A 27,175-nucleotide genomic window follows, 5' to 3' on the forward strand; every position below is an offset into this window, starting at 1 on the left:
CTCCTCCCAGCTCCCACAGCATCAGTTGATTGCCTATAGCTTAATGCTGACCACTTTGCATTAAAAATGCAGGGGCTGCATTCTTTCTCTCTGTCCCAATAGCCAGAGAGCTTCTCAAGCGCAGGGACCCTACTTTCTCATTGTGGTCAGTGCCTGGCACTCTGTAGTAAATGCTTGTTAACTAGATGAATGACCGGAGGTGGGTTCAAACGCCTCAGTTCTTTCATTGCTACCTATGTTAAGGGATTGTGGACAGTGTCCTATTCATTTTTGACATATAGAAGATGCCCAGTTTGGGACTTCCCTGGTGGTCCAGTGGTTAGGACTTGGTGCTTTCACTGCTGTGGGCCCGGGGTTTGATCCCTGGTTGGGGAACTAACATCCCACAAGCCGCTGTGGGGCCTGAAGAAGCAGAAGAAACAGCAGCAGCAGCCGAAGCCCAGTTAAAGTTTCCTGAATTGGGGCTTCCCTGGTGGCGCAGTGGTTGAGAGTCTGCCTGCCGATGCAGGGGGCACGAGTTCGTGCCCTGGTCCGGGAAGATCCCACATGCCGCCGGGCGGCTGGGCCCGTGAGCCATGGCTGCTGAGCCTGCGCGTCCGGAGCCTGTGCTCCACAACGGGAGAGGCCACAACAGTGAGAGGCCCGCGAACCGCCCCCCCAAAAAAATAGTTTCCTGAATTGAATTAAACAGAATTAATCATCCTGCAAATACAGTACATCCCACATCTGAGCAGAGAAGTTGCTTGGTTCCAACACACTTAGATAAAAAGTAAGTGAGGGGACTTCCCTGGTGGTGCAGTGGTTAAGAAGCCGCCTGCCAATGTCAGGGACACGGGTTCGAGTCCTGGTCCGGGAAGATCCCACATGCCGCAGAGCAACGAAGCCCGTGAGCCACAACTATTGAAGCCTGCGAGCCACAACTACTGAGTCTGCGCTCTACAGCCCCCGAGCCACAACTACTGAAGCCCGCGTGCCTAGAGCTCGTGCTCTGCAACAAGGGAAGCCACCGCAATGAGAAGCCCGCGCATAGCAACGAAGACCCAACGCACCCAAATAAATTAATTAATTAAAAAAAAAAAAAGTAAGCGAGGGAGTGAGCTCAGAACTCAAAATATGCGCTCAAAATATTTTCTGATTTCCTTCCTCCTCTGGACTGGGGATGGGGGTGAGGAAGATGGGTTCAGTCCTCCCAAAGAGTCTCATTATTACTAGGAGATTCTTCCCCAGATGCTGCTCCATGCTCTGGGGCTGCTAGTCCACAGTGGCCTCAGCTTCGTGCTGCGGGATCGGCCCTCTGCTCTTGCACAGGGGTGGAGACTCCGGGCTGTGTTTTGGGGCACACAGTAGGCCTGCAGTTTGTAATGGAGTGATGGTAAAATAAGTCAGGCCCCTTAAGTACATCTTGGGGCTCCCAACACCCCAACTGTCTCCCAAATCTAACATATAGTAGGCACTTACTAAGTATTAAACCTAGTAAAGGATTGAAGGGTCTACCAAACCCCAAAGCAAGAGAACGGATCCAACAGCGCCCCCTTGCGGTGCTCTGCATCAAGAAGTCACCTGGGAGAAACGTCTGCAGTTCCACCACAGAATGCTGGACAGCACAAAGGATCCCAAGCTGCCAGGGGAGGCGTCCTCGTCGGGGCTATAGTCTACGCTGTCTCCCACCCATTTTTAGAGATGGGGCACATGGGTCCAGAGAGGGGAAATGATTTGCCCAGGGGGCTCTGGGAATTCGCTAGAGGGGCTTAGGGCGGCGGTCTGACGGCGGAGATCCCCGAGCGACCTGTCGCGGAGCTGCGCGTGCATAGCGAGCATCCTGTATTTGCTTAGAGCGAGTGTGTGTTAGGGGCGGCGGCTGAGAGGAGACGGTGCAGCCCCCGGCTGGGCCTCTAGCGGCGGAGCTGGAACTAGAACCCGGATGGGCGGACCCCGGCCCCGCGCCCCCTCGCGCTCGCTGCCTGGTGCAGGGCGCCCCCTAGCGGGACGCCGACATCCGGCAACGCCGCGCTCTTCCAGGCCCGCCTGGTCTCACGACAAAAGAGCTCAAGTTCCGGGGATCCGAGCCCACCGCCCCGGGGACCGGGCGGGTCCTCCCCTCGGTGGCCTCGCAGTCTCAGCCGAGGCGGCGGGGAGCAGGTCAACCCGGTCCCCGCGGGTGGAACGGAAAGTGGGCGGGGCTCCCGGAGGTGGTGTCCCCGGGGTGGGGTGCGCGGAGTTCGCAGTCCGGTGCGCACTCTAGCTGGAGTCCGTCGGAGCTTCACACTCGGTCCCGAGATGACGGCGAGCAAGCGGGTGGCGAAGGTAACCGCGAGTAGGACGACCCCTTTGTCACGGTTCCGGTGACTTTCTATTCCGTCCTCCCTCCATCCCTCCTCCAGCTCTCCGAGCGCATTCGTTTGTCTGGGTACCAGGGCTGGCTGAATCCCTGCATCCCTGCCCCCTCCCCAGTGGAAGAGTGGGTCTACGAGAGGGGCCAGAGCTGGAGTTTGGGGAGGTGAGGACGTGTCGAACTGGGGTGTCGCTGGCTCCCTGAGCTGTGCTGGGGATGGGGATGAGCCACCTCCCCCCAAATTGGTTTCAGTTTCATTTCACTGCCAGAAACTTGTGATAACAATTACGTGCGTCTCAGGTGCGGGAAGGGTTGGTTCCTTGGCGTCTTTTTTGGAGCCAGGCGTTCTGTTGGGGGTGGTGGCAGGTGCCTTTTGAACAGAGAGAACCAGGACAAGGTCCTTGCCTTGGAATAGCCCATGGCCCGCCCCATATTTTCGTACCCACATTAGAGTCCCGAGAAGTATGCGATGCTGAGTGGGAGTTGAAAGCAACGTTCTCAGGGTATTCTCGGGAGGAAAAGATGCCAGGGAGAACCTAGAAGGTGTCCTGGAGTAGGTGGCGTGTATTCATTTGTTCTACAAATGTTGTTGAATGCCTCCTATATGCTGGCTCCTGTTCTAGGAGATAAGGAGGCAGAGATAAACAAACCTACCCCTTCTGAGCTTTCATTCCGATCAGAGACACAATTTGAAGTGAGGTCGGGAAGGATGGGGAGTTGGCGATTTTCCCCACGAGGTGGGAAAACCCAGGGTGTTTGGAGGACTGAGATGTGGCTGGGACTGGAGGCAGATGGGGAAGGTAGAGCAATCATCAGGACACCCCTCAGGCTTTGAGGCTCTCAGAAGTGCCCCTCCTACGTGCAGGCTTGAGGGGGGTGAAGAGGGAGTGCTACCCTCAGCCTCTGAGAAGAAAATGATCTGAGATTGGGGCACCCAGAGCAGGCTCAGCCCAGAAGGACTGAAATCTGGAGGTTGGCAGCAAAATAGGGCAGAGAGTCTTTCCAGCCAAGTGGGAAAGAGCTAGGAGCCAGTATTTATAGCACTGGCACCACTAAATGCCAGGTAGTTTACATTAGTTATTTCATCTCATTCTCACAGCAACCCTGTGAGATAAGTCCTATACCCCCATTTTACAGATGGGGAAGTTGAGGCTCAGAGAGAATAACTTGATTGTCCTGGGTCACCCAGTAGGGAGTGATGGGGCTGGGATTAGAGCCCAGATTGGTGGGGCTCCAACCCATAGGCTCTTTCAGTGGCTTCCCTACTTTCATTTTCTGTTCCTCTGAGTCAGGTGGTTTCCTAACAGGCCTCAGGAACAAACTGTGTGTCCTAGCTTGGCTTTCAGCATCCCCAGGCTTTGGGAAAACCCTAAGAGAACTCATATACAACCAGTAAAGTCCAAGTTCTTCCAGTTATAGTAAACTTGGGGAAAATGTCCATTCCAGAGCTTCTCTGTTCAACCTGGGGCTTCATTCTTGCTGAAGAGTCACAGGTGATACTGGAACTAGGACTTGTAGTAGCAGATGCTTCTAGTTTGGGGTAAAAGATAAATGAGGGGTCATAGATTCTGGGCAGAAGGTGCAAGAAGCAGTTTGTTGGCGTGAACAGAGTTGGAGTACGGAAAGATAAGAAACAGGAGATAAGGGTGTGTTTGTATGTTGGGGGGCAGAGAAAGTTTAGATGGTGGGCAGTGGGAAGGGACCTCTCCCCAGCTGTGGACTGGCTTTGGGGACCTTTCTCTCTGCCTTTGTTTATACCAGGGCTTGTCAGCCTTGTCACTATTGACATCTTGGGCCGGATAATTTTCCGTAGCGTGTTTGTCGGCATCCCTGGCCTCTACCCACTAGAGGTAGTAGCACTCCTCCATTTGTGACAGCCCAAAATGGTCATAGACATTGCCAAATGTCCTGGGGGCAAGTAGGTAAAGTAACCCCCCAGTTGAGAACCACTGGTTTATACCATTTGGTGTTCCAGAAAAATATGACCTGCCCTTGAAAGTCTTTTTTTATAAAATACTTTTATTTATTTACTTTTTATTTTTATTTTGGCTGTACCATGTGACTTACAGGATCTCTGTTCCCAACCAGGGATCGAACCCATGCCCTTGGCAGTGAAAGTGTGGAGTCCTAACCACAGGACTGCCTGGGAATTCCCTGAATGTCTTTTTATCTGGTGCTGTTTTTTTGTTTTTTAATAAATTTATTTATTTATTTAATTTTGGCTGCTTTGGGTCTTCGTTGCTGCACGCGGGCTTTCTCTAGTTGTGAAAAGCGGGGGCTACTCTTTGTTGTGGTGCGTGGGCTTCTCATTGTGGTGGCTTCTCTTGTGGCAGAGCACAGGCTATAGATGCACGGGCTTCAATACTTGTGGCACATGGGCTCAGTAGTTGTGGCGCACGGGCTTAGTTGCTCCGCGGCATGTGGGATCTTCCTGGACCAGGGCTCAAACCCGTGTCCCCTGCATGGGCAGGCGGATTCTTAACCACTGCACCGCCAGGGAAGTCCCGCTGTTGTTTTTTTTTAAAGGTCTATTACAGTGGGGAGAGGCAGCATAGGGGTAGAGGGGTAAAAGGTACAAATCATTAGGTATAAAATAAGCCACAAGGATGTATTGTACAACATGAGGAATGTAGGCAATATTTTGTAATAGCTATAAATGGAGTATAACCTTTAAAAATTGTGAATCGCTGTGTTGTACACCTGTAACATATAATATTGTACAGCAACTATACTTCAATTTTTAAAAATTTTTTTAAAAAGAAAAGGAAATATATATTTTTTAAAGTCTATTGTTCCACAAGATGGACCCCAGAACGGAGAGAGGGGTTCTTTGGTCTCATACATTTGAGACGTACTGCACGCTTGGGCTCGTACCTTGGAGAATCACAATGCACAATAGCGTATTAAAGGCTTTGGGAAGTCCTGCAGGAAAGAAGTCTGTAGAGTCCAGTGTTTCCCGGTGTACTTGACCGTGGAGCCCTTTTCCCATAATAACTATGAATCTTGCATGGGACGCACCGTATACGTTTGCTCTTACTGGGCCCTCTGCCTTGGTACCTCCTCAGTTCTCTGCATGGTAGAGAACTTATTCATTATATATATTCATTATATTTTAAATTTTATTTATTTATTTATTTTGGCTGTGCTGGGTCTTAGTTGCGGCACACGGGATCTTCGTTGCGGTGTGCGGGCTTCTTAGTTGCGGCATGCATGCGGGATCTAGTTCCCTGACCAGGGATCGAACCCAGACCCCCTGCACTGGGAGCGCAGAGTCTTACCCACTGGACCACCAGGGAAGTCCCTGTGCCATCTTCTCTTTCAACTGACCTGTAGCCCAGAACAATGGAGAAAGGCTTGAGTCAGGGCAATCCTTGACCCTCTGTCATGTCCTGTGGGCTGCTGGGTTGAAACAGTCCACCACACCTGCTCTGGGCTGGAAGAATAACAAAATGCTTTATTTAACTCAGGACTTTGGAAGAAGTAGGGCTTTCTCAGCTGACCCTAAGGTGCAGTGTGAAGCCCTCTGTCTGGTCCAACTTCCTCATTTTTACAGATGAGGAAACTGAGCCCCAGAACTTATTCATTCCGCATGACCCAGCTCACAGTGTCACCCTGCGTGAAGCTTTCCTGCTCCCCTCTCCTCTCCTTCCCTATTATGTGTCCACATGTTATTCACATAATCACATCCGTGTTTCTTCCATTACTCCAGTGAAGTTCTCGAGGGCTGGGCCGTGTCTTAGTCAAGTGTCAACAGAGGGTGCTGTTGAGGAGAGGGCTGTTGGGGGCACTCAGTGATGTCCAGGTGACTGGGTCACCTTTCTGGGCAAGTGACACTGCTTGTCCTCTTGTTTCTCTGCTTGGTGTGTAGAGCTCTCCTCTGCTATGGTCTGCCTGAGTCATTTCCCCTCCCCAGGCCTGGTCTGGAGCAGTTTGACAGGCACAGGGTGACGCCTTTGCTGCCTGTTCTGTCCTGAGCACTGTAACGGCACGTCGTCATACTGGGTGCTATGGAAGGGAGGGAGGACCTCGTGACTCTCTAGGAAGAGGACAAGAGGACAGACATTAAGTACCTCGGTTTCAGGAGAAAAGGCTCCTATGAGAGTTTACTCCCGAGTTGTAATATCTGGAAGCAGTGATGTGCGGGCTCCCGCCACCTGGTACTTACGGAGCTGGGGTGAGGCTAAAACTGGGTGGTTCACTCAAAGGCCTGAGCACTGTGCCTGACACATACCAAGTGCTCAGTAAATGGGGGCTATGACTCTGCCAGCTTCTGTCCCCTGGGCAGTCCTGTTTGGGACTTGGACAGTGTGCTGGGGGGCAGGGGGGAGGGGGCTGAAGTAGGGGAGACTAGGCCAACTGCCCGTGCTCTGTCCCCCTGCAGGAGCTGGAGGACCTTCAGAAGGAGCTCCCCAGGTACCTGCGGAACCTGTTCAGCGATGATGCCAACGTGCTGGTGTGGCATGCTCTCCTCCTGCCTGTGAGTATCCACAGGACCGTGGCCGGGGACTGGGGCCACTTAGGCCAGGAGCCTGGGCAGGGAGGGTTAGGACTGGGCAAGAATCTTCCCTGCCTTCGAATCCTGTTTTGTTTTGTTTTTGCGGTACGTGGGCCTCACACTGTTGGGGCCCCTCCCGTTGCGGAGCACAGGCTCTGGATGCACAGGCTCAGTGGCCATGGCTCACGGGCCCAGCCGCTCCGTGGCATGTGAGATCTTCCCGGACCGGGGCACGAACCCGTGTCCCCTGCATCGGCAGGTGGACTCTCCACCACTGCGCCACCAGGGAAGCCCCCTGAATCCTGTTTTTCACTGGAGGTTATCATTGGCAGAGGGGGTCTCTCTCTGGATTGATTGCTTCTGAGGTTCAGGCCGACTGATGAAGAGGCTAGAAGCCTTTTGGATTTAGTAAGGGACCCCTTCTGCAAGCCAGTAGCTACCATGCCCACCATGGAAGCTTCAGTAGACAAAGGGCATTAAAAAGAAAAAGAAAAAGAAGAGATCTGTTGGGTCTTTGTCAAAGGATAGGGATGAAGTTCCTGTTTCCCACAGTTGGTAGAATTTGCTGCCTCAGACCTAAAATGTGTTTTGTTCTCTTTTAAAAATCGTATTTCAGAAAATTATTGTTACATATGACAACACAGATAACTCATCTCTACTATTCTGCTTTTTCTCTGTTTATTATTAAAGATCATCTCGATAGAATGTCCCTTTGAAAGTAATATTCCAAAGGACCTATCAAAGTGCAAGATGTCTATTGTATCATCTAATTATTAGTGACCACAGATATTTTCTTTGAGAAGTTCATCTATATACCTTTGGATACTAGGAAATAAAAATGGAAACAATTGAGCTTTTTATTAGCTCTTTGTAATTTAATGGGAACGATTCATTTGATTATTTAGGATTTGGACTTCTTACTAACAAGGCAATGGCTTGGGTTGTGCCATTTTCCTTTATTTTTTATATTTTAAATTTTATTTATTTATTTATTTTGGCTGTGCTGGGTCTTAGTTGCGGCACACGGGATCTTTGTTGCGGTATGCGGGCTTCTTAGTTGCGGCATGCATGCGGGATCTAGTTCCCTGACCAGGGATCGAACCCAGACCCCCTGCACTGGGAGCGCAGAGTCTTACCCACTGGACCACCAGGGAAGTCCCTGTGCCATCTTCTCTTTCAACTGACCTGTAGCCCAGAACAATGGAGAAAGGCTTGAGTCAGGGCAATCCTTGACCCTCTGTCATGTCCTGTGGGCTGCTGGGTTGAAACAGTCCACCACACCTGCTCTGGGCTGGAAGAATAACAAAATGCTTTATTTAACTCAGGACTTTGGAAGAAGTAGGGCTTTCTCAGCTGACCCTAAGGTGCAGTGTGAAGCCCTCTGTCTGGTCCAACTTCCTCATTTTTACAGATGAGGAAACTGAGCCCCAGAGCTGCTCAAAGCCACACAGCAAGCTCGAGGCGGAGCCAGGATGGGTTCCCAGGACCCAGGGCTCTCAGCTTCATGGCTTCGCCACCTCCCTCCTCTGATAAGACCCGGGCAGCCCAGCCTGCAACCCCTGCAGAAGGACACACAGACGCTGTCTCGTCCTTTTCTGAGGCCTCACCCGTGGCTTTGTGTCTGCTTCCCAGGTCCCAGCCTCTTCTTATTATCGAGAACATGAAAGCTAAGGCATTTTCTTTATCTGCCAGCATTTGCCCCAGTTCTTATCTCAGACACACCCAAGACCGCTACGGCCTCCTTTCTGCCTTCTGCTGAGGGAGAGGAGCTCTCTTAAAACCTTGACTCTACGCTTGCATACCTGTGTCATTCTGACTGTCTTTGTCCTGTCTTCTCTATCACGAAGGTTCTGAAAGGTTTTGGAGCTTTGAAACCAGCCTGAAGGCCCCTGTGCTCTATGCTGGGGTCACCCAAGTCCTGAGGTTTCTCCCCACTAGGGTTGTAGAGTACTGCCCATGTGTGGAGAAGTCAAGGTGACAGTGCTGAGTTCCCATCCTAGCACTGTCACTGTGGCCCTGGGCAAGTTACTTACATACATTACACTTGAGTTTCCTCATCTGGAAGTGGAGATGCTAATACGTGCGTTTTCACAATACTTATCCCAATAGCTGACATGTACATAGTGCTTGCATGTGCCAGGCCCTATTCTAAGCTCTTAACATAAATTAGCTCATTTAATTCTTACATAAACCCTATGAAGAAGTCTGTTATTTGTTCTGTATGGGAAAGCACAGAGAGGTTAAGTTACTTGCCTGAGGTTACACAGCTAGGAAGTGGCAGAGCCAAGAGTCACACTCAGAGTGGCTCCAAAGTCCACGTAACCCCTACGCTGTGCTGTATGGGCTAACGTGTGTGGAGCCCTTAGCACAGGGTGGCACAGAGTAGATGCCCAGGAAAGCCTTCTGGTTGCTGGAAGTCTAGAGGGTCTTCTACTGGCTCCTGGCAACTGGTCACTCCAACTCCCAGTTCTTTTTTTTTCTTCTTTTAACATGGCAAAATACACATAACAGTATGTACCACCCTCATCATTTTTATGTTCTGAGTTCAATGACACGAAGTACACACATATTATTGTGCAACGATCACCACCATCCATCTCTAGAACTTTCTCATCTTCCAGGACTGAAACTCTGTGTCTATTAAACACTGACTCCCCATCCCTCCTTCCCTCCAGCAACTGGTAACTAATTTTCTAGTTTATGTCTATGAATTTGACTATTCTAGGTACATCACATAAGTGGAATCATACAATATTTGTTCTTTTTTTTTTGGATCTAGCTTATTTCACTTAGCACAATGCCTTCAGAGTGTGTTTGTGTTGTGGCCTGTCGCCATTCATGATTCTTCCTAGGAGTGGAGCAGAGGCTGCCTGGGACCCTGGGGTGGGGGCGGGGAGAGGGGGAAACCAGATCGAGGCCCCAGAAGAAAATAAGCAGTGGTGCCTTGGCGCAGAGCTCGATCCCTCTCCTGCACAGGAGAGACCTCCCTACAACCTCAAGGCCTTCAACCTGCGCATCAGCTTCCCTGAGGAGTATCCATTCAAGCCTCCGACAGTGACATTCACAACCAGGATCTACCACCCCAATGTGGACAGCAACGGGCGGGTGTGCCTGCCCATCATCAGCAAGGAGAACTGGAAGCCTTTCACCAAGACCTGCCAAGGTGGGCCTGGGCCCTGCCTAGAGGGAGGGACCTGGACTGGATGGGGGAGGGTGTCATGGGACCGATTTTCACTTAGAGAAGCCCGGAAGAAAGGAGATAAAAATTGTGAGTTGGGTTTCCCTGGTGACGCAGTGGTTGAGAGTCCGCCTGCCGATGCAGGGGACGCGGGTTCGTGCCCCGGTCCGGGAAGATCCCACATGCCGCGGAGCGGCTGGGCCCGTGAGCCATGGCCACTGAGCCTGCGCATACGGAGCCTGTGCTCCGCAACGGGAGAGGCCACAACGGTGAGAGGCCCGCGTACCGCAAAAAAAAAAAAAAAAAAAATTGTGAGTCTCAGCTGAACCTGTCGTCAGATAGAAGGGGTGCGTCCTGAGATCCTGGGCTGGCTGACCTGCTCCTGCCTCTGTTCTCATACCTGGGCAGGTGGGAGAGAGCAGCGTTGCTCTGGGTCAGGGGAGAGAGAAGCAGCTGGGCTATAGAGGGAAGGGCTTGGGATAAGAAGGCCGCATGCCCTATCTGGGGACCTTGGTGAAGTCTGTTCCTTTCCAGGGCTCAGTGCCCTAAATGACAGCTGAGGGGACTGGCCTAACGATGATAACATACCTCACTTAATTAGGCACTTGGGCACTGTGCTAAGAGCTTCACATGCCTTTTTTTTTTTTTTGGCTGTGTTTTGCATCTTGCGGGATCTTAGTTCCCTGACCAGGGATTGAACCTGGGCCCCCAGCCCAGTGGAAGCTCGGAAGCTCGGAGTCCTAACCACTGGTCTGCCAGGGAATTCCCACATGCCATTTTTTCTTTTTCTAAAACAAATTTATTTATTTATTTTTGGCTGCGTTGGGTCTTCGCTGCTGCACGTGGGCTTTCTGTAGTTGCAGCAAGCAGGGGCTACTCTTCATTGTGGTGCACGGACTTCTCATTGCAGTGGCTTCTCTTGTGGCAGAGCACGGGCTCTAGGCATGCGCGCTTCAGTAGTTGTGGCTCGCGGACTCTAGAACGCAGGCTCAGTAGTTGTGGTGCACGGGCTTAGTTGCTCCGCGACATGTGGAGTCTTCCCGGACCAGGGATGGAATCCGTGTCCCCTGCGTTGGCAGGCCGATTCTTAATCACTGCGCCACCAGGGAAGCCCCACTTTTTTTCTTTTTAAGATTTATTTATTATTCATTTAATTTATTTTTGGCTGCATCGGCTCTTAGTTGCAGCTCGTGGGATCTTTGTTGCGGCATGCGGGATCTTCCCTTGTGGTGCGCGGGCTCTTCGTTGTGGTGCACGGGCTCCTCTCTAGTTATGGCGTGTGGGGTTTCTCTTCTCTAGTTGTGGCACGTGGGTTCCAGAGCACGTGGGCTGTGTAGTTCACGGACACAGGCTCTCTAGTTGAGGCGTGCAAGCTCAGTAGTTGTGGCGCGCAGGCTTAGTTGCCCCGTGGCATGTGGGATCTTAGTTCCCTGACCAGGGATCGAACTTGCATCCCCTGCATTGTAAGGCAGATTCTTTGCCACTGGACCACCAGGGAAGTCTCAAAATTTCACTTTTTTATTTGAAGTATAGTTGATTTGCAATGTTGTGTTAATTATGCTTATGTACATGTGTTCAGTTATACTTATGTACATATATTCTTTTTCAGATTCTTTTCCATTATAGTTATTACAAGATATTGAATATAGTTCCCTGTGCTATACAGTAGGACCTAGCTGTTTATCTGTTTTATATATAGTAGTGTGTATATGTTAATCCCAAACTCCTAATTTATCCCTCCCCGCCCCCCTTTTCCCCGTGGTAACCATATGTTTGTTTTCTATGTCCCTAAGTCTGTCTCTGTTTTGTAAATAAGTTCATTTGTATCATATTTTAGATTCCACATACAAATGATACCATATATTTGTCTTTCTCTGTTTGACTTACATTACTTAGTACGATAAGCTCCAGATCCATCCATGTTGCTGAAAATGGCATTGTTTCATTCCTTTTTATGGCTGAGTAATATTTCATTGTATATATGTACCACATCTTCTTTATCCATTCATATGTCGATGGACATTCAGACTGCTTCCATGACTATTGTAAATAGTGCTGCTTTGAACATTGGGGTGCCCGTATCTTTTTGGATTAGAGTTTTCTCTGGATACATGCCCAGGAGTAGGATTGCAGGACCATATGGTAACTCTACTTTTAGCTTTTTAAAGGAACCTCCATCCTGTTCTCCATAGTGACTGCACCAATTTACATTCCCCACCAACAGTGTAGGAGGGTTCCCTTTTCTCCACACCCTCTCCAGTATAAAAATTCACTTTTTTATTCCATATTACGTTTTTGGTATCTATCCATTGATGACAAATTGAAATTATAATGGAGTAAACATAGTTCAGGCATACAAAGATGGAGTTGGGTAGCCATTGAGGACCTGGTCTGAGACATGTCCCTGCACCACTGAGAACTTGAACTTTCTAACCCAGGGACACCAGCCATTTTTAACCCACCAACTTCATTTAATCCCCTCAGAAGCCCCCTGAAACAGTGCTCTCATTAGCTCCATTTAATAGTTGAGGACACCGAGGCATATGAGAGGAGAAGCGCTTGCCTGAGCTGGCAGGTGGCAGAGCTGGGGTTTGGAGCCTGCTTGGGTGACTCTGGAACAGCACCGTCCAGCAGAACTTTCTGCAGTGATGGAATCCTTCTGTAGCTGCTCTGTCCAATGCCATGGTCACTAGCCACATGTAGCTTTCGAGCACTTGAAATGTGGCTGATGTGACGATGAACTGCATTCCTAATTGTAGTGAATTTCCATTAATTTAAATTGAGATAACTACGCATGGCTGGTGGCTACCATAGTGCACACTGTGGCTCTAGAGCCTATGGACGTAATCAGTGTGCGATCAATCCTGCCTCTGGACCAGCTCGGGAGTTCTTAACCCTGGAAACAAGAATCCTGGGGCCGGGGATGGGGAGGACTCTTCCTTGGATGAGCTTCAGGAGGTCGGTGAAGCGCTCTGGACCCAGAACCACACGTCTGTGTGTATCCGTATGCGCACGTGCCTGGGGAGATGGGCCACTGCCTTCACCAGGTTTCCAAAGTCGCCCGTGAAAGATTTCCAGCCACGGGGCAGCAGTGGTTTCCAGTCTTAAGCCTCAGAATCCTTTTTCCCAAATAAAAGTTGTTTTGGAATCCTAATAACACAGCAGAGAAAAGCAAAGTGTTTCTTCTGGAAAAGGGAATAGAACCCAGAAACCCTGTTTATCTCACCAACCCCCATGATGGGTAGCTTCTGTGACACCGTGAAACATAGTTTGAAAAGCACTGATGTAACTGGTTGTGGCTTTGGGCATCATCAGTGAATGTGGTAAGAGGCATTTCATTTGGTTGTAGCGTCATCCTAAGACATGGAACCTCCTGGGGGGATCTCCCAAGGAGTGAGTGTGACGTTTCAGGGGATCTGGGAGTGGGCAGCCATCGCTTCCTTCCCAGGATTTTTTTCCTCCCATCCTGATGTCCTGATCTGACCTCTCTCCCCAGTTTTGGAGGCCCTCAACGTGCTGGTGAATAAACCAGAGCTGGGGCAGCCCCTTCGCTTGGAGCTTGCTGACCAGCTGACACAGGACCCGGAGCTATTCAACAGGAGGGCCGAAGAGTTCACCCTCCAGTTTGGAGTGGACCGACCCTCCTAACTCTGCCTCTGGCCCATCTCTGCACTGGATGCTTTCTGTGTGATGGACCGACACATGTCATAGGCTAGGGGCCAGAGCCCCTTTGTGGTCCATTTCCTGTTCATTTCTTCCAAGTTTTCCTTCTTAGATTGTTAGTCATTTGTGTGTGTGTGTGCGCGCGTGTGCGTGTGTGCGTGTGCATATGTGTGTTTGGTGGTGGTGGGGCCGCAGTTATGTGTGTGGTACGGGGATCCACTGGCCTCAGGTGTGCTTTCCCCACTTCCTTTCTCTGCCCCAGAGCCAGGGGCATTTAGGTTTGCAGGGTCGCACTGCCAGCTCTCCAGCGCTCTGTGATGTGGGAAGCCTGATCCTTAGAGACTCAGGCTGCCTTGCAGGCCAGCTTGCAGGAAATGAGCCCAGCAGCCAACCAGATTCCGCTGAGGGCCCAGGCATGGGGGTTGCAGGGAGGGCAGAGGGGCAGGGGGGAGTATGGGAGGGAGACAGGGCACAGGGAGGAGGGTTTTGTTGATTGAGTGATTGAAAACAGCCAGACCGCTGATAGACATGTATAGATGCAAAACCTTTTCTCTTCCACTGATGAATCATAAAGTGAAGAAACTAATCTCCATCCCAGAAATCTGACTACATGGGTTTTTTTTTGTTGTTTTTTTTTCCTTTTAATTTTTTTTTTGGCCACACAACCAGGGATCGAACCCACACCCCCTGCAGTGGAAGCGTAAGGTCTTAACCACTGGACCGCTGGGGAGGTCCCCTGACTACACGGTTTTAAACCACTTGCTATCCCATTAGGTTGCTGGTTCCTAGGGACCAGGCTTTAGGCGGGGAGGTGTTTCCCCTCCAGCTTCCAGTCCACGGGAGCCACGGAGACCATGTGTTTGCCCAGCTATTAAAGCCACAGATGGACCGTGGAGTCCAACTGAGTGTTCACTGAGGGGATGGGTGGTTAATCGGGAGAAGAGGAGGCTGGGGATTTAGCTGCAGCCTAGCTAAAGGTGTGACCCTGCTCTCCATCAGCTGAGGGCTCGCTGGGCGTGGAGCCTTGTGTGACCCCAAGCATTGTGGGGAAAGCTGGCCATGAGGGATTAGACCACCCTTGGCCTGAGCGGTCGTCGACACGTCCACAAGGATAACATCCCCATTTTTATAGAGGACGCAACCAAGGCACAGAGCGCTTCAGTGGGTGGCCAGGTCCACTCTGCTGATCAGGGCAGAGGCCACCCCTCCAGCTGCAGTGCCAAGCTGGTTGGGTTTTGTTTTTGTGTTTTTCATGAACTGTTCTCGTCAGCGCACATGCTCCAAGTGGCTGATAAAGCCAGACAAGATTGTTAGCGGGAAATTATACTCAGTTCCAGGGTTCATCTCTAGTGAGCCACAGAAAGACAAAAACAAGCCAAAACTCTGGCCAGGGTTGGAGGGATTAATTTAGCACAAAGGAGGAGCTTTCTGGGTGCAGTGGTTCTAAGCTCCTAGAAGACCACTGGCTTTTAAGAGACAGAATATGGGGTATCTTTGAGTCAGGGGAATCACTCCAGGCCCCACTAGCCTAGTTGGGGTGAGATTTGTAGAGAATCTTCTACTCTAGTCCCTGCCCTGGAATTCCCTAATCTGGGAGAAGTGTGGAAAAAGGGAACAGAATTGGGCAAGTGCCACCCATGGCTGGAAATGTAAGATGTGTTGTTACTTTGGGCCACCACTTAAAGAACACTTATGTGACAGGCCCCGGGCAAGGCTGTTTGTCCTTTTCATGATCTCATTCAACGCTCACAGCGCCTGCATGATTTTGAGCTCCTATCATCCCCATGCAGACGGTAAACTGAAGCTCAGAGAGGTTCACTCACTGGCTCAGGGACACACAGCTGGTTAGTGGTAGGACCCAGCCCACTCTCCTTTCCCAATTGCCTTTCATGGTTGTTGAGAAAATCATGTCAGATGAGGAACCCTGGCGGCCGGGGTTTATTATCCAAGTGAGAGATGTTCCTGCTGGGTTAGGGAGGGAGCACGGATTTTACAAAAGAACTTTTCATGTAGTTAAGACTGGTGCCATCTGCCCTTGTCTGAGCCCCAGCACTGTTGCCACCATGAGCAGAAGTGAGCCTCTGGGCCACGGCTGGTCAGCTGGGCTCCCTGCCCGCCTCTGCCCACAGGGTTGGTCAGCCCCTCATTTCTTCCCTCATTTCTTCTTGGTCTTCACCAGTCCCTTCTGCACGAGGCTGCGGTACAGCTCCTGGATGTAGGTGTAGACGCACTTGGAGTCGGGCACTGCCAGCCGCACCATGTCATCCACTTCCAGCAGCTGGGCACAGTCGGCCAGTTTCCTGAGGGGCAGGTTGGGGAGGGGTGAGGAGGGGTGGAGCAGAGAGCCAACGGTGAAGGATGCGGGGCCTAAGGGGACAGCCCGGCGAGGATGAAACCCACAGAACTGTGTGTGGCAGAGCTGGGAGGTCACCTAGGGCAACCATCCCATTGTACAGATTAGATAACTGAGGCCCAACAGTCAAGACTCAAACTCAGCGTGGTCTGATTCCTAAGCCCCTGTTTTCATTGCACTGTGTGCCTTCACGTAGGAGCGGGACCTTCTGGTCTATAGTTCTGCATTAGCCCACCCCTTCCACGTGCTCATATACCTGTCCTCAGGGAGAGTTTAAAAGACAGAACCCCAACACTAGCCAGAGTGTTGGCTTGTAGCTGCAACATCTCCAGCTTCAACCAGTTTCCGTGTATTTATTGAGGGGTACTACGTGCTAGGTACTCTTCCAGGGAATTCAGCACTGAACAAAATAAAAATTCCCCACTCTCATGTCACTGACATTCTCACTGCAGTAGACAGACAGTTATCAAACAGAAATCGATGGTACATCAGATGATGAGAGTTGCTGTGGAGAAAAATAAGGCAGGGAAGGGGGACAGGGTATGTTTCTGTGTTCAAGGGGATTTTTAAAAATATGTTAGTAATGGCTTTATTTTTTTTATTTTTCATCTATTTATTTATTTATTTTGTGCCAGCGCCTTGCAGCTTGTGGGGTTTTAGTTCCCTGACCAGGGATTGAACCTGGGTCCTTGGCAGTGAAAATACGGAGTCCTAACCACTGGACCACCAGGGAATTCTCCAAGGAGAATTTTAATAGGGAGCCCAGGAAAGTTCTCTTAAAGAGTGTAAATTGGGGACATCCCTGGTGGTCCAGTGGTTAAGACTCTGCACTTCCAGTGCAGGGGGCACAGATTCAATCCCTGGTCATGGAACTAAGATCCCATGTGCCGCGGAGCAACTAAGCCCGTGCACCACAACTACTGAAGGCCACGCACCTAGAGCCCGTGCTCCGCAACAAGAGAAGCCACCGCAGTGAGAGGCCCATGCACCACAACAAGGAGTAGCCCCCGCTCGCCACAACTAGACAAAGCCCGTGCACAGCAACGAAGACCCAACACAGCCAAAAACAAATAAATAAAACAAATTTATTAAACAAAATTTAAAAAGAGAGTAGATCGGGTACATATCTGCGGGAAGAGGATTCCAGGCAGAGGAAACAGCATGTGCAAAGGTCCTGAGGCAGGAATGCTTAATGTGTTTGAGCAACCGCATAGAACTTAGCAGCAAGTCCTCTTTTTCTAACTTCCCAGCTGCTCTTTGGGGCCATGTGCTACTCCTGGCTTTGCTAAAGCCGATCATCTGATCTAACCACTGTTGGGACCTTGCCACCATGTGCCAGGAGTTTGATCAAGTGCTTCCCTTCCCCCCTGTTTTTTTTTTGGTTGCGCCACACAGCTTACAGGATCTCAGTTCCCCAACCAGGGATTGAACCCAGGCCATGGCAGTGAAAGCCTGGAATCCTAACCACTAGGCCACCAGGGAACTCCCCAGTGCTTTCCCTTGAATGGTCTCATTTACTCCACTCCTCTGTGTTCAACCAGCAGAAGAGGAACTGGAGACTCGGAGCATTTTGGTGATTTGCCCAACGTCAAAGTGAGTGACACAGCTGGGACTCCACCGCAGGCCTGCCTGATGCTTCTGGCATCCCTGCCCTGTAGCCGGGTCTCAGCAGTCCCAGCCTGCCAAACCGCCATGGGTGCTGGCAGTAGGAGAAACCAGGGTCCCAGCGGAAATCCTCTCTTAGAGCTGAGGCAGCTGGACCGAAACCCAAGCCGGGCTGGCCTGGGAGCGGGAGGCAGGAGCACAGACTGGAGGATTTCGAAGAATGGGACAAGCTCCCTGCAACCAATGCAGTGATCTTGGCTCCTGGATGTGGGTTGGGGTGCTGTTCCCATGCAGGAGAGGCAAAAGCTTCACTCCCACTGGGCCTGGGGAACGGGGTCGGGCTCCTCGAGCAGCACAGCCGATCAAGCCACCTGGGGGCCCCAGCATTGACCGTTCCATGGGAATCAGAGGCAACTTCTAGAAGGGAGCCAGCTGCGGCAGGGGCCCCCTTACTTTGCACGCTTAATCTGCACACCAGGCCCTAAAAGAGGTTAAGTCAGCTGCCAAGGGTCAAAGAGCTAGGAAGGGGGACTTCCTTGGAGGTCCAGTGGTTGGGACTCTGAGCTTCCACTGCAGGGGGCACAGGTTCGATCTCTGGTCATCACTGGTCAGGAAACTAAGATCCCGCATGCCTCATGGCGTAGCCAAAAAAAAAAAGAGCTAGGAAGAAGGAGGCACCCCCCACCTCTTCTCCCTCCAGCCTCCATCCCCACGCATCCCCTGCACATCCTTCCCTTTTCACTGCTGCCTGATGCCTCCTCTCAGCCTGTCACCATCACCTGATTATTCCTTCAGCCTTTCTGTGGCTCTGCAGGCTTGCAGCCAAGGCAAGGCAGCTGCAGGAGGACCACGACCCCGCCCCACAGGCCGGGGACACCTGGTCAGGGCCAAGCCACGTGCTCTTCTGATGTTCACCAAGAGCTCTCAGCCCCGACTAGGAGTTTCATTTTCCAATCCTGGTTCATCACCATTAAAGGTGCTTCTGGGGCTTCCCCGGTGGCATAGTGGTTGAGAGTCCGCCTGCCGATGCAGGGGACACGGGTTCGTGCCCCGGTCCGGGAAGATCCCACATGCCGCGGAGTGGCCGGGCCTGTGAGCCATGGCCGCTGAGCCTGCACGCCCGGAGCCTGTGCTCCGCAGCGGGAGAGGTCACAACAGTGAGAGGCCCGCGTACCGCCAAAAAAAAAAAAAAAGGGGCTTCTGAGCCCAGAGCAGGACATGGTGCTCCGGATGCCCTCAATCCCCCACCCCAGGGCACTCCCCCCTTCCCTTGGCGGGACCAACTGGAAGGGATCTTCTGTAGCACCAAGTCTGGTGGATTTCAAACGGCATCCTTGGTGCCCTAGGGCCCTATAGACATGCTTCAGGGACCATCTTGGGAAGCAGAGCTGGAGTGCTCCAAGAACCCCTCCCAACCTCAAAAGGCCTCCCTAAAATCTGTTTAATATGTTGGGCATTCATTTAATATTTTGCTTGAGGAATCTGTCGGGGGGAAAAAACATCTGAAAAGCACAGATCAATACCAGCCATCTCATCCATCTCGTCTTGCCGATGGGGACACGCAGGCCCCGAAAGGGGAAGGTTGCTGCCCAGGCTTCCCTGCAGGCTGGCGGCCAGGCCTGGACTAGACCAAAGGGCTCAGCCTCCTGGACCAAGGTGCTGCTAACATCCCCAGTGACTTATTCCCTGCCCCCAGGCTTTAGAAATGCACTCAGTGGGAAATGCATTCCCGGGCCTCAGAGCTGTCCTCGTGGACCACTCCCTATGCATAGTCCTATCTCTACCGGGCGGCTCAGAAGCCCCTCCCAGGTGGGAAAGGACGGGCACTCCAGGCGTGAGCTCCTTGGGAGCCCCAAGACCATCAGGTCATGTCTCTCCGGTGGGTGGAGATGGAGGCCTTTGGCTGAGTCTGGTTTTGATGCTTCGGTGGTGGGAGTGCCCCCTCCTCCCCTGCCACCTGGCAGCCGTGTCTTGGTCTCTTAGGTTCTTCCTTGGGCCACACTGATCCTCACACCCCTCCTGCCTGTCTAGTCCACCCCTGTCTCCATCCCTCCACCACCCCGGCACCCAGCTATGTGAACCCCAGCAATAAATCCCCTCCAGGTCCCACACTGAATAATAATTATCGTAACAAGTGTGATATCATTCATTATAACATAGGAGCTAAGATTTTTTTTTGAAGTGTTTGCCATGGGTTAGGCACTGTTTATAGGGACTTTACTTACTTACTTACTTAATTCTCACCATAGCCCTGCCAAAGAGGAAATGTCATGCCCGTTTTAAAGGTCAGAATATGGAGGCTCAGAGAGGTGAAGGAGCCTGTCCAAGATCACACAGCTAACAAATGGCAGAGTCAGAATCTGGCCCTAAATCCCAGCAACCACCCTGCCTGCCCCTTCTCTACCCCTTACCCTGCCTGCATTTTCTTCACAGCACCTGTTCCCTTACATTATATTTCACACGTGTGTGTGAGTTTATGATCTGTCTCTCCCTTTAGAATGTGTCATAGGCACGCAGGGATTTTGTAAGTTTCACTCACTGCTATGTGCTAAAACAGTTCCCAGCAATCAAAAAATATCTGTTGGGGACTTCCCTGGTGGTTCAGTGGTAAAGAGTCCGCCTTCCAATGCAGGGGACGCGGGTTCGATCCCTGGTCAGGGAACTAAGATCCCACAGGCCGTGGGGCGACTAAGCCCACGCGCCACAACTACTGAGCTCGCGCGCCTCAGCTAGAGAGCCCACGTGCTGCAAACTACCGAGCCCACGTGCTCTGGAACCCACGCGCCACAACTACAGAGCCCACACGCCACAACTAGAGAAGAGAAAACCCGCATGCACAACTAGAGAGAAGCCCGTGCGCTGCAACAAAAGATCCCGCATACCTCAGTGAAGATCCCGCGTGCCACAACTAAGACCCGATGCAGCCAAAAATAAATAAATAAATCGTAAAGAAATATCTGTTGAATTCATGAATGTGTGGTGACAGCCTCTACCTGACCACCGCACTACCCGACCCCTGTGAATCCGGCCCTCGATTCTGTGTAGGTGAGCCGAGCTCCCACCCACCTCTGCATCCCCTGGCATGGCTTACTCGGCTGTGGAGAAGGCCAGGGAGAAGTTGTGCCGGCGCTTGGCTGGGTCCAGCGCAGCATAGTCAAAGGCGTCAGGGAAGAACTTGTGGACGAGGGCGCAGAAGGCCATGCCACTGCTCCAGCTTGAGGAGAAGTTCTGGATGTCCACATGCTGCGGGCAAGCGGGGCCCAGAGGCCTCGGTGAGCCTCAGCCAGAGGACCCAGACTTTGCCCCCTCTGGACCTCCCACCCTCTGGGCTTTGCACCACACAGACCCTCCCAGCACTGCTGCCCTGGGGAAGGGTCCCTTGGCCCACCATGCACCTCGTAGTTCCTCGTCATGGCCCGGCACCACTCCAAGAGCATGTTCTTAACGCCGCCGATGGCTGCCCCCGCGGCCTTGGTGTTCCGGAACAGGGCCGTGGGGCCCGAGGCTGCCCTGTGCACAAGGGACAGAGAAGGTCAGGCCAGAGAGGTGGGAGGGTCCCATCAGGGAGGAGCCCCAGCCCCAGATGTCAGTCTTCCTGCTGGGGCTCAGGCTGTTCCTATTGCCCCTCAGGACTGCCCCCCACCGACTGTCCAACCAACCCAGCCCCCACCATTCCTCGCCCGCATCTTACCCCCCAAACTTGTCTACGATGGCTTTGCGGTTCTGGGCACGGGGCCCCCGGGGCCGGGCAGGGGCTGACACCCTGCGCTCTGGTGCCTTGTCTTTCTTCTTCTCCTGTGAGGGAGGGGGCTCCGTGGGGCTCTGGGACACGTCGCTGGGTGAAGATTCACTGCATGGAAAAGTTCGGAGCAAGGTGAGAGGGGCTGGGACCAGCCACTGAGGAGGGAGGAGGCTGGCTGAGCACGGCCCCTGCAGTCTCAAGAGGCATACGAAGCTGTGGTCCCCACTCTCGCACACGTTCTCCTCTGGGCCCAGCACCGGGAGGGGCTGGGAAGGAATAGTAAGGCTCAGTCTCACTTTGGTGAGCACGAGGTCTGGTGGCATGTGTGGACAGAGCTAGAGCACATCTGAGGTCTGACCTGGTGCTGAATCCTGCCTTTGCCTCTTAGTTGCTGTGTGATCTTGGGACTGTCGTGTCACTCCTCTGAGCCTCAGCTTCCTCATCTGTAAAATGGGGCAAGAATAGCTACCTGACAGGGTGGTTCTAAGGCCTGCGTGGGAGGGGGAGTGTAGACCACGCTCCACGAACGTTCAATCTGGTACCTTCCCCTAAGAAGGTGACACGGAGGTGAGCTTCAGCTCGAAATAAAGGAAGACTCTTTAATGACGAAAGTTGTGCCCTGGCGAGAGTAAGGCTATCATGGTATCCAGCACCAGCCAGGCACCAGGCACTGGGCTGAGGGCTTTATACACAGATGTCGTTTGAGCCTCACAAAAATCCTACGAGGTAGGTACCGTGACTGTGCCCACTTCACAGGGGAGGAAAGGGGCAGTGATGTGGCCAAGGTCACACAGGTGGTAAGTGGCAGCGTCATTGTCCAAACTCAGGCTTTCTGCTCACTCGCTTATGGGTGAGGCTGACACTGCGGAGGCAAGCAAGACCAGGAGGCTTCAGCAGTGAGTGAGAGACGGACCAGGTGTGCTCCACGGCCCCTTTGCTCCCACACTCCGGCTCCTTTTGTCTCCTGGGCTCTGCCCTAGGCTAGAGGGCTGAAAACCATAATTCCTGGCATATCTTGAGACCAGCACTGGGGAGGCCCAGGCCCAGGGGATGGCAGCCTTTAAAGGAAGCAAGCGGGGGCTTCCCTGGTGGCGCAGTGGTTGAGAGTCCGCCTGCCGATGCAGGGGACACGGGTTCGTGCCCCGGTCCGGGAAGATCCCACATGCCGCGGAGCGGCTGAGTCCGTGAGCCATGGCCGCTGAGCCTGCGCGTCCGGAGCCTGTGCTCCGCAGTGGGAGAGGCCACAACAGTGAGAGGCCCGCGTACCGCAAAAAAATAAAAAATAAAAAAAGGAAGCAAGCGGTAGCAGGGGTTGGATCTGGGTCTCCAGAGCCTGACATTACCTGGCTGAAGGACTGGTCTCTCCGGAAGCTGCGGTGTCTGGACTCAGCCCATCTAGGGGAAAGGAACGGGAGGGAGGCAGGTTGGGGTGACCCGTGGTGCGCGGCCCGCGTGCTCCCTCAGGGAGGCCCCTGCGGCGTCAGCGGGCTCCTGGGCTCTCACTCACCTGGGCTGAGGCCGCTGCCCTCCTCCGTGGGGCTCTCGGGCCATTCCTCGGCGGACCGGGGAAGCGCTCCTGCCCCTTCCTCCGCCCCTTTCTCCGCACCTTGGTCCTGCTCTTCATCAGGACAGCCTGGCTCCTGGAATGAACATGGGCTGTGTGGGCCCGCACCTGCCTGAGGCTCTGTGAGGGCTTCAGAAAGATCTGGAAGGCAGCCTGGAGCCACAGTGCTGCATCCCCCACCCCAGGCTCTTGATATCAGTGGGTGGAAGACTGGATTGTCCCAAAGGAATAAAGCAGGGGAGGGGCTTGCTTGGGGGAGGGCTGGGCAGGGGGCTCCGGAGAATCGTGGGGCCTCCTCCCTCCTCTCCTCTCCTCTTCCTCACTCACCACCTCCTCCTTCACCTCCTCCTCCTCCTGTGTTTCAGGCTTGGCCTCATCTTCCACGGCAGTCTTCTGAGAGTCCGACTTGGCCTCTGGGGCACTGGCTTTCTCTTGGGTTTCAGCCTTGGGCTCCTCCGTCTTGTTGCTCACCTCCTGAGAGGCCACTGTGGCCTCCTGCTTCCCAGCAGCCTCCCTGCCTCCAGCCTTGGCCTCCTCCTTCCCAGCAGCCTCCCTGCCTCCAGCCATGGCCTCCTCCTTCCCTTTGGTCTCCCTGTCTCCAGCCATGGCCTCCTCCTTCCCAGCAGCCTCCCTGCCTCCAGCCTTGGCCTCCTCCTTCCCAGCAGCCTCCCTGTCTCCAGCCTTGGCCTCCTCCTTCCCTTTGGCCTCCCTGTCTCCAGCCTTGGCCTCCTCCTTCCCTTTGGCCTCCCTGCCTCCAACCTTGGCCTCCTCCTTCCCTTTGGCCTCCCTGTCTCCAGCCTTGGCCTCCCCCTTCCCAGCAGTCTCCCTGTCTCCAGCCTTGGCCTCCTCCTTCCCTTTGGCCACCCTGCCTCCAACCTTGTCCTCCTCCTTCCCTTTGGCCTCCCTGCCTCCAGCCTTGGCCTCGTCCTTCCCAGCAGCCTCCCTGTCTCCAGCCTTGGCCTCCTCCTTCCCAGCAGCCTGCACCTCATCATTCACATTGGCTTTCTCCCTAGATCCAGGCTTGGCCTCTTTCTCATCAGCCTGCTGCTTCTCAGAGGCCAACGTGATCTCCTCTTTTCCCTCAGCCTCCTTGGGTTCAGAGTTGGTCTCTTCTTTCCGATCAGCCATCTCCTGAGGAGCCACGGTGGTCTCTTTCTTCCCGCTGTCCACCTTTTGAAGTTCAGCCTCCCCTTTGGATTCCCCCTGGAATTCAGCTGTAATGCTGTCCTCAGCGGGTGCCCTCTCCTGCTTTCCTGCCCCATCTGGAGGCCCCTCTGTGATGGTCCTCTCAGCTGGGCCTGTGGCCTCCTCCTCAGCAGAGGCTCCCCCTCCCACTGCCTCTGGGACCTCCGTGGCTGGGGACACAGGGGTCCCGTCCTCAGAGGGCTTCCATTCCTTCTGCTCCATCTCTGAAAAGAGAAGACAAGCAGGCCTTGTCATGCCCCCTCTCTGCCGGTGAAGGCCCTGGAGTCTGGAGACGTGCGATTCAGTCCTGGGTCCCCCACTACTCGGACATGTGACACAAGTATCCACTTTCCCTTTGGCTAAATGAAACGGTAGAGCACCACATCCCCCACAATGGGGTGCTGGGCCAGCCACGTTTACCTGATGTTGGGTGCGTTCACCTAAAGGCCCTCTGCAGGTTGTGACTTGGGCTTTAAGGAACACTGGGTTCTGTGATGCCTTGTTAATGATTTGGCCTCTTTTTGAATAAGCCAGTGAGGTGGTTAGAGTCTGACTAGCCTCCTAGACCCCCATGGAGCACTTGCTATTCTCCCCTTTTTTTTTTTTTTTTTTTTGCTGTACGCGGGCCTCTCACTGATGTGGCCTCTCCCATTGCGGAGCACAGGCTCCGGACGCACAGGCTCAGTGACCATGGCGCAGCATGTGGGATCCTCCCGGACCGGGGCATGAACCCGCGTCCCCTGCATTGGCAGGTGGACTCTCAACCACTGCGCCACCAGGGAAGCCCCTATTCTCCCCTTTTGATGGAGATAGCTGCCCTCATGCTCAGAGCCCAAAGCAGACAGAAGTCTCTAGATAGAACTTAATAATACTGTTTTTTGTTTTGTTTTGTTTTGAGTATTTACTTTATTTATTTATTTTGGCTGCACCGGGTCTTCGTTGAGGCATATGGGATCTTTTAGTTGCGGCATGCATGCAGGATCTAGTTCCCTGACCAGGGATCGAACCCAGGCCCCCTGTCTTGGAAGCTCGGAGTCTTACCCAATGGACCACCAGGGAAGTCCCTAATAATACTGTTTTGATTCAATTGTATTTATTTTTACAGTTACTTTCTGTTTCTGGCCAGTGATACCGAGTTTCCATTTCCAATAGTGATATAAAGTTTATTTTATGAATACATTTATTGAAGTAAAGTAAGTTAATTCAAAGGAAGACGTTCAGGAAAGCGGAATACAGGATACAAAATACCTAAATCATGGAGGTGGTGTTAAAATGCCTGAAATTTGGGAAACCCTGGGCCAGCTTGGTCGCTGGGTCTCTGCCAACACTGCCAGCCTGTGTGTGTGGTTCTCTGAAGAGCTGGGACTGGGCATGGAAGAGTTTCTTTTGGTGAAGAACAGAAGAGACTCTCCCTAACTAACCTCTGCAGGGAGATCTGATCCTCCAACTTTATCATGAGGTTTCCTATTCAAGTACTGTATATACAGTCAGCCTTCCTTTTGCATGGGTTCTGTGGGTTCAACCAACCTTGGATGGAAAAAATTTGAAGAAAAAATTCCAGAAAATTCCAAAAGGCAAACTTGAATTTGCTGCCACTTCAACTATTTACATAGCATTTACATTGTTATTAACAACTGTTTACATGACATTTTCATTGTACTGGGTATTATAAGTAATCTAGAGATGATTTAAAGTATTAGAGAGGATTGTAAGGTTCTATGCAAATACAACATTTCATATGAGGGACTTGAGCATCCGCAGATTTTCATATCCGCAAGGGAAGCTGGGACTAATCCCCCACAGACATCAAGGGATGATTGTACTGTCCGATCTACAAAAACAGCTGCGGGGGGGGAGGCTTCTCTGGTGGCGCAGTGGTTGAGAGTCCGCCTGCCGATGCAGGGAACACGGGTTTGTGCCCCGGTCCGGGAAGATCCCACATGCCGCGGAGTGGCTGGGCCCGTGAGCCCTGGCCGCTGAGCCTGCGCGTCCGGAGCCTGTGCTCCGCAACAGGAGAGGCCACAGCGGTGAGAGGCCCGCGTACCGCAAAACAAAAACAAAAACAAAAACAGCTGGGGTGGGTGTGTGTGGCGTGGACAGGGTCAGCTCCTTCAGCCTTCTGCCCTTCTTGGGGGGGGAGGGACTGTTTACAGAGAAAATAATCCCCAAATAACGTGTTCAGGGCATGACTCAGGCAGTAAAAGAAGTACACACTCCTTGTCACTGGCTAAAAATACCTCCTGCCCTCTGCAGGGCCATCGTTCTGGATACAGTACCCAGGGTACCTGAGTAATTGGGACAGAGGCAAGAAGACAGGCATATGAGGGACAGGGCTTTGTTTCTGCCACCCATTCAGGTCTTACTGCCCCCAGATCAAAGTCCTGGTGTCCCTGGACTTGGTCTCCCACCGTTTCCTAGGAAGTCGGCTGGGATTTTCAAAGATGCTCACGCTGCCCTCCAATTCCACCCCTCCCACCAGGGCCCCTTCCCTTCCGGGAATCTATTAAAGTTAGAGGGAAACCAATGAGCCTGGGAGATGGAATGCACATCTGCAGGGAGCTAGGAGCATGCCTTGATCCCCACCTCCTGGTCTGAGACCTGAGCATGTCTCTTTGCCTCTCTGGAGAGAGCCTCGGTTTCCAATACAATGACAGGATTGGTCTAGATCAGGTTTGCAAACTGTGTTCTGTGGAAAACTGGTGTCTCCTAAGACCTTATTAAGGGCTGCGGTGGCGGGGGAGGTGTTCTTTGGCTAAGGTTGTTCCAGAAACAGGCTACTCTTGACTCTTTTAGAGTCTTACAACTTCATTAGCACTTAAATGGATTCCAGACACCCCATGGTAAAGGAACCTTAATTTTGCTTAGCTCTATTTAACTCACTTTTCTCCAAACTTATGTGGCCACGGATTTTTTTTTTCTTGCTTCCTTTTCTTTTTGCTTTATTTTCCCTGAGGTGCATCTATTGCCCTCTTGAGCAATGCCACCTTTAGCAGAAGAAACTATGTCAAGTGCCGGTCTAAATGATCCACACAACACACCCCTGCCTTGCACTCTTGTT

General features: G+C 52.5%; 2 protein-coding genes across 2 annotated transcripts; one reads left to right on the forward strand and one right to left on the reverse strand.

Moving 5' to 3' along the window:
* Window positions 1–2,008: 2,008 nt before the first annotated feature.
* UBE2L6 (ubiquitin conjugating enzyme E2 L6) lies at window positions 2,009–14,269 on the forward strand. The gene is made up of 4 exons (XM_024748870.1): window positions 2,009–2,304; window positions 6,714–6,809; window positions 9,804–9,990; window positions 13,502–14,269. Exons 1-4 carry the CDS (start codon window positions 2,278–2,280, stop codon window positions 13,651–13,653), a joined length of 462 nt encoding a protein of 153 aa, XP_024604638.1. The 5' UTR covers window positions 2,009–2,277; the 3' UTR covers window positions 13,654–14,269.
* Window positions 14,270–15,510: 1,241 nt separating this feature from the next.
* On the reverse strand, window positions 15,511–24,696 carry SMTNL1 (smoothelin like 1). Its single transcript, XM_024748547.1, has 8 exons — window positions 23,692–24,696; window positions 23,260–23,547; window positions 22,876–23,008; window positions 22,712–22,763; window positions 21,318–21,476; window positions 21,022–21,136; window positions 20,718–20,869; window positions 15,511–15,968 (listed from the first exon to the last, which is right to left on the reverse strand). The coding sequence occupies exons 1-8, from the start codon at window positions 24,370–24,372 to the stop codon at window positions 15,824–15,826; spliced, it is 1,725 nt and encodes a 574-aa protein (XP_024604315.1). The 5' UTR covers window positions 24,373–24,696; the 3' UTR covers window positions 15,511–15,823.
* Window positions 24,697–27,175: the final 2,479 nt, after the last annotated feature.

The sequence above is a fragment of the Neophocaena asiaeorientalis genome, unplaced genomic scaffold, assembly GCF_003031525.2.
Source record: "Neophocaena asiaeorientalis asiaeorientalis breed wild unplaced genomic scaffold, Neophocaena_asiaeorientalis_V1.1 scaffold43, whole genome shotgun sequence".
NCBI classification, from domain to species: domain Eukaryota; kingdom Metazoa; phylum Chordata; class Mammalia; order Artiodactyla; family Phocoenidae; genus Neophocaena; species Neophocaena asiaeorientalis.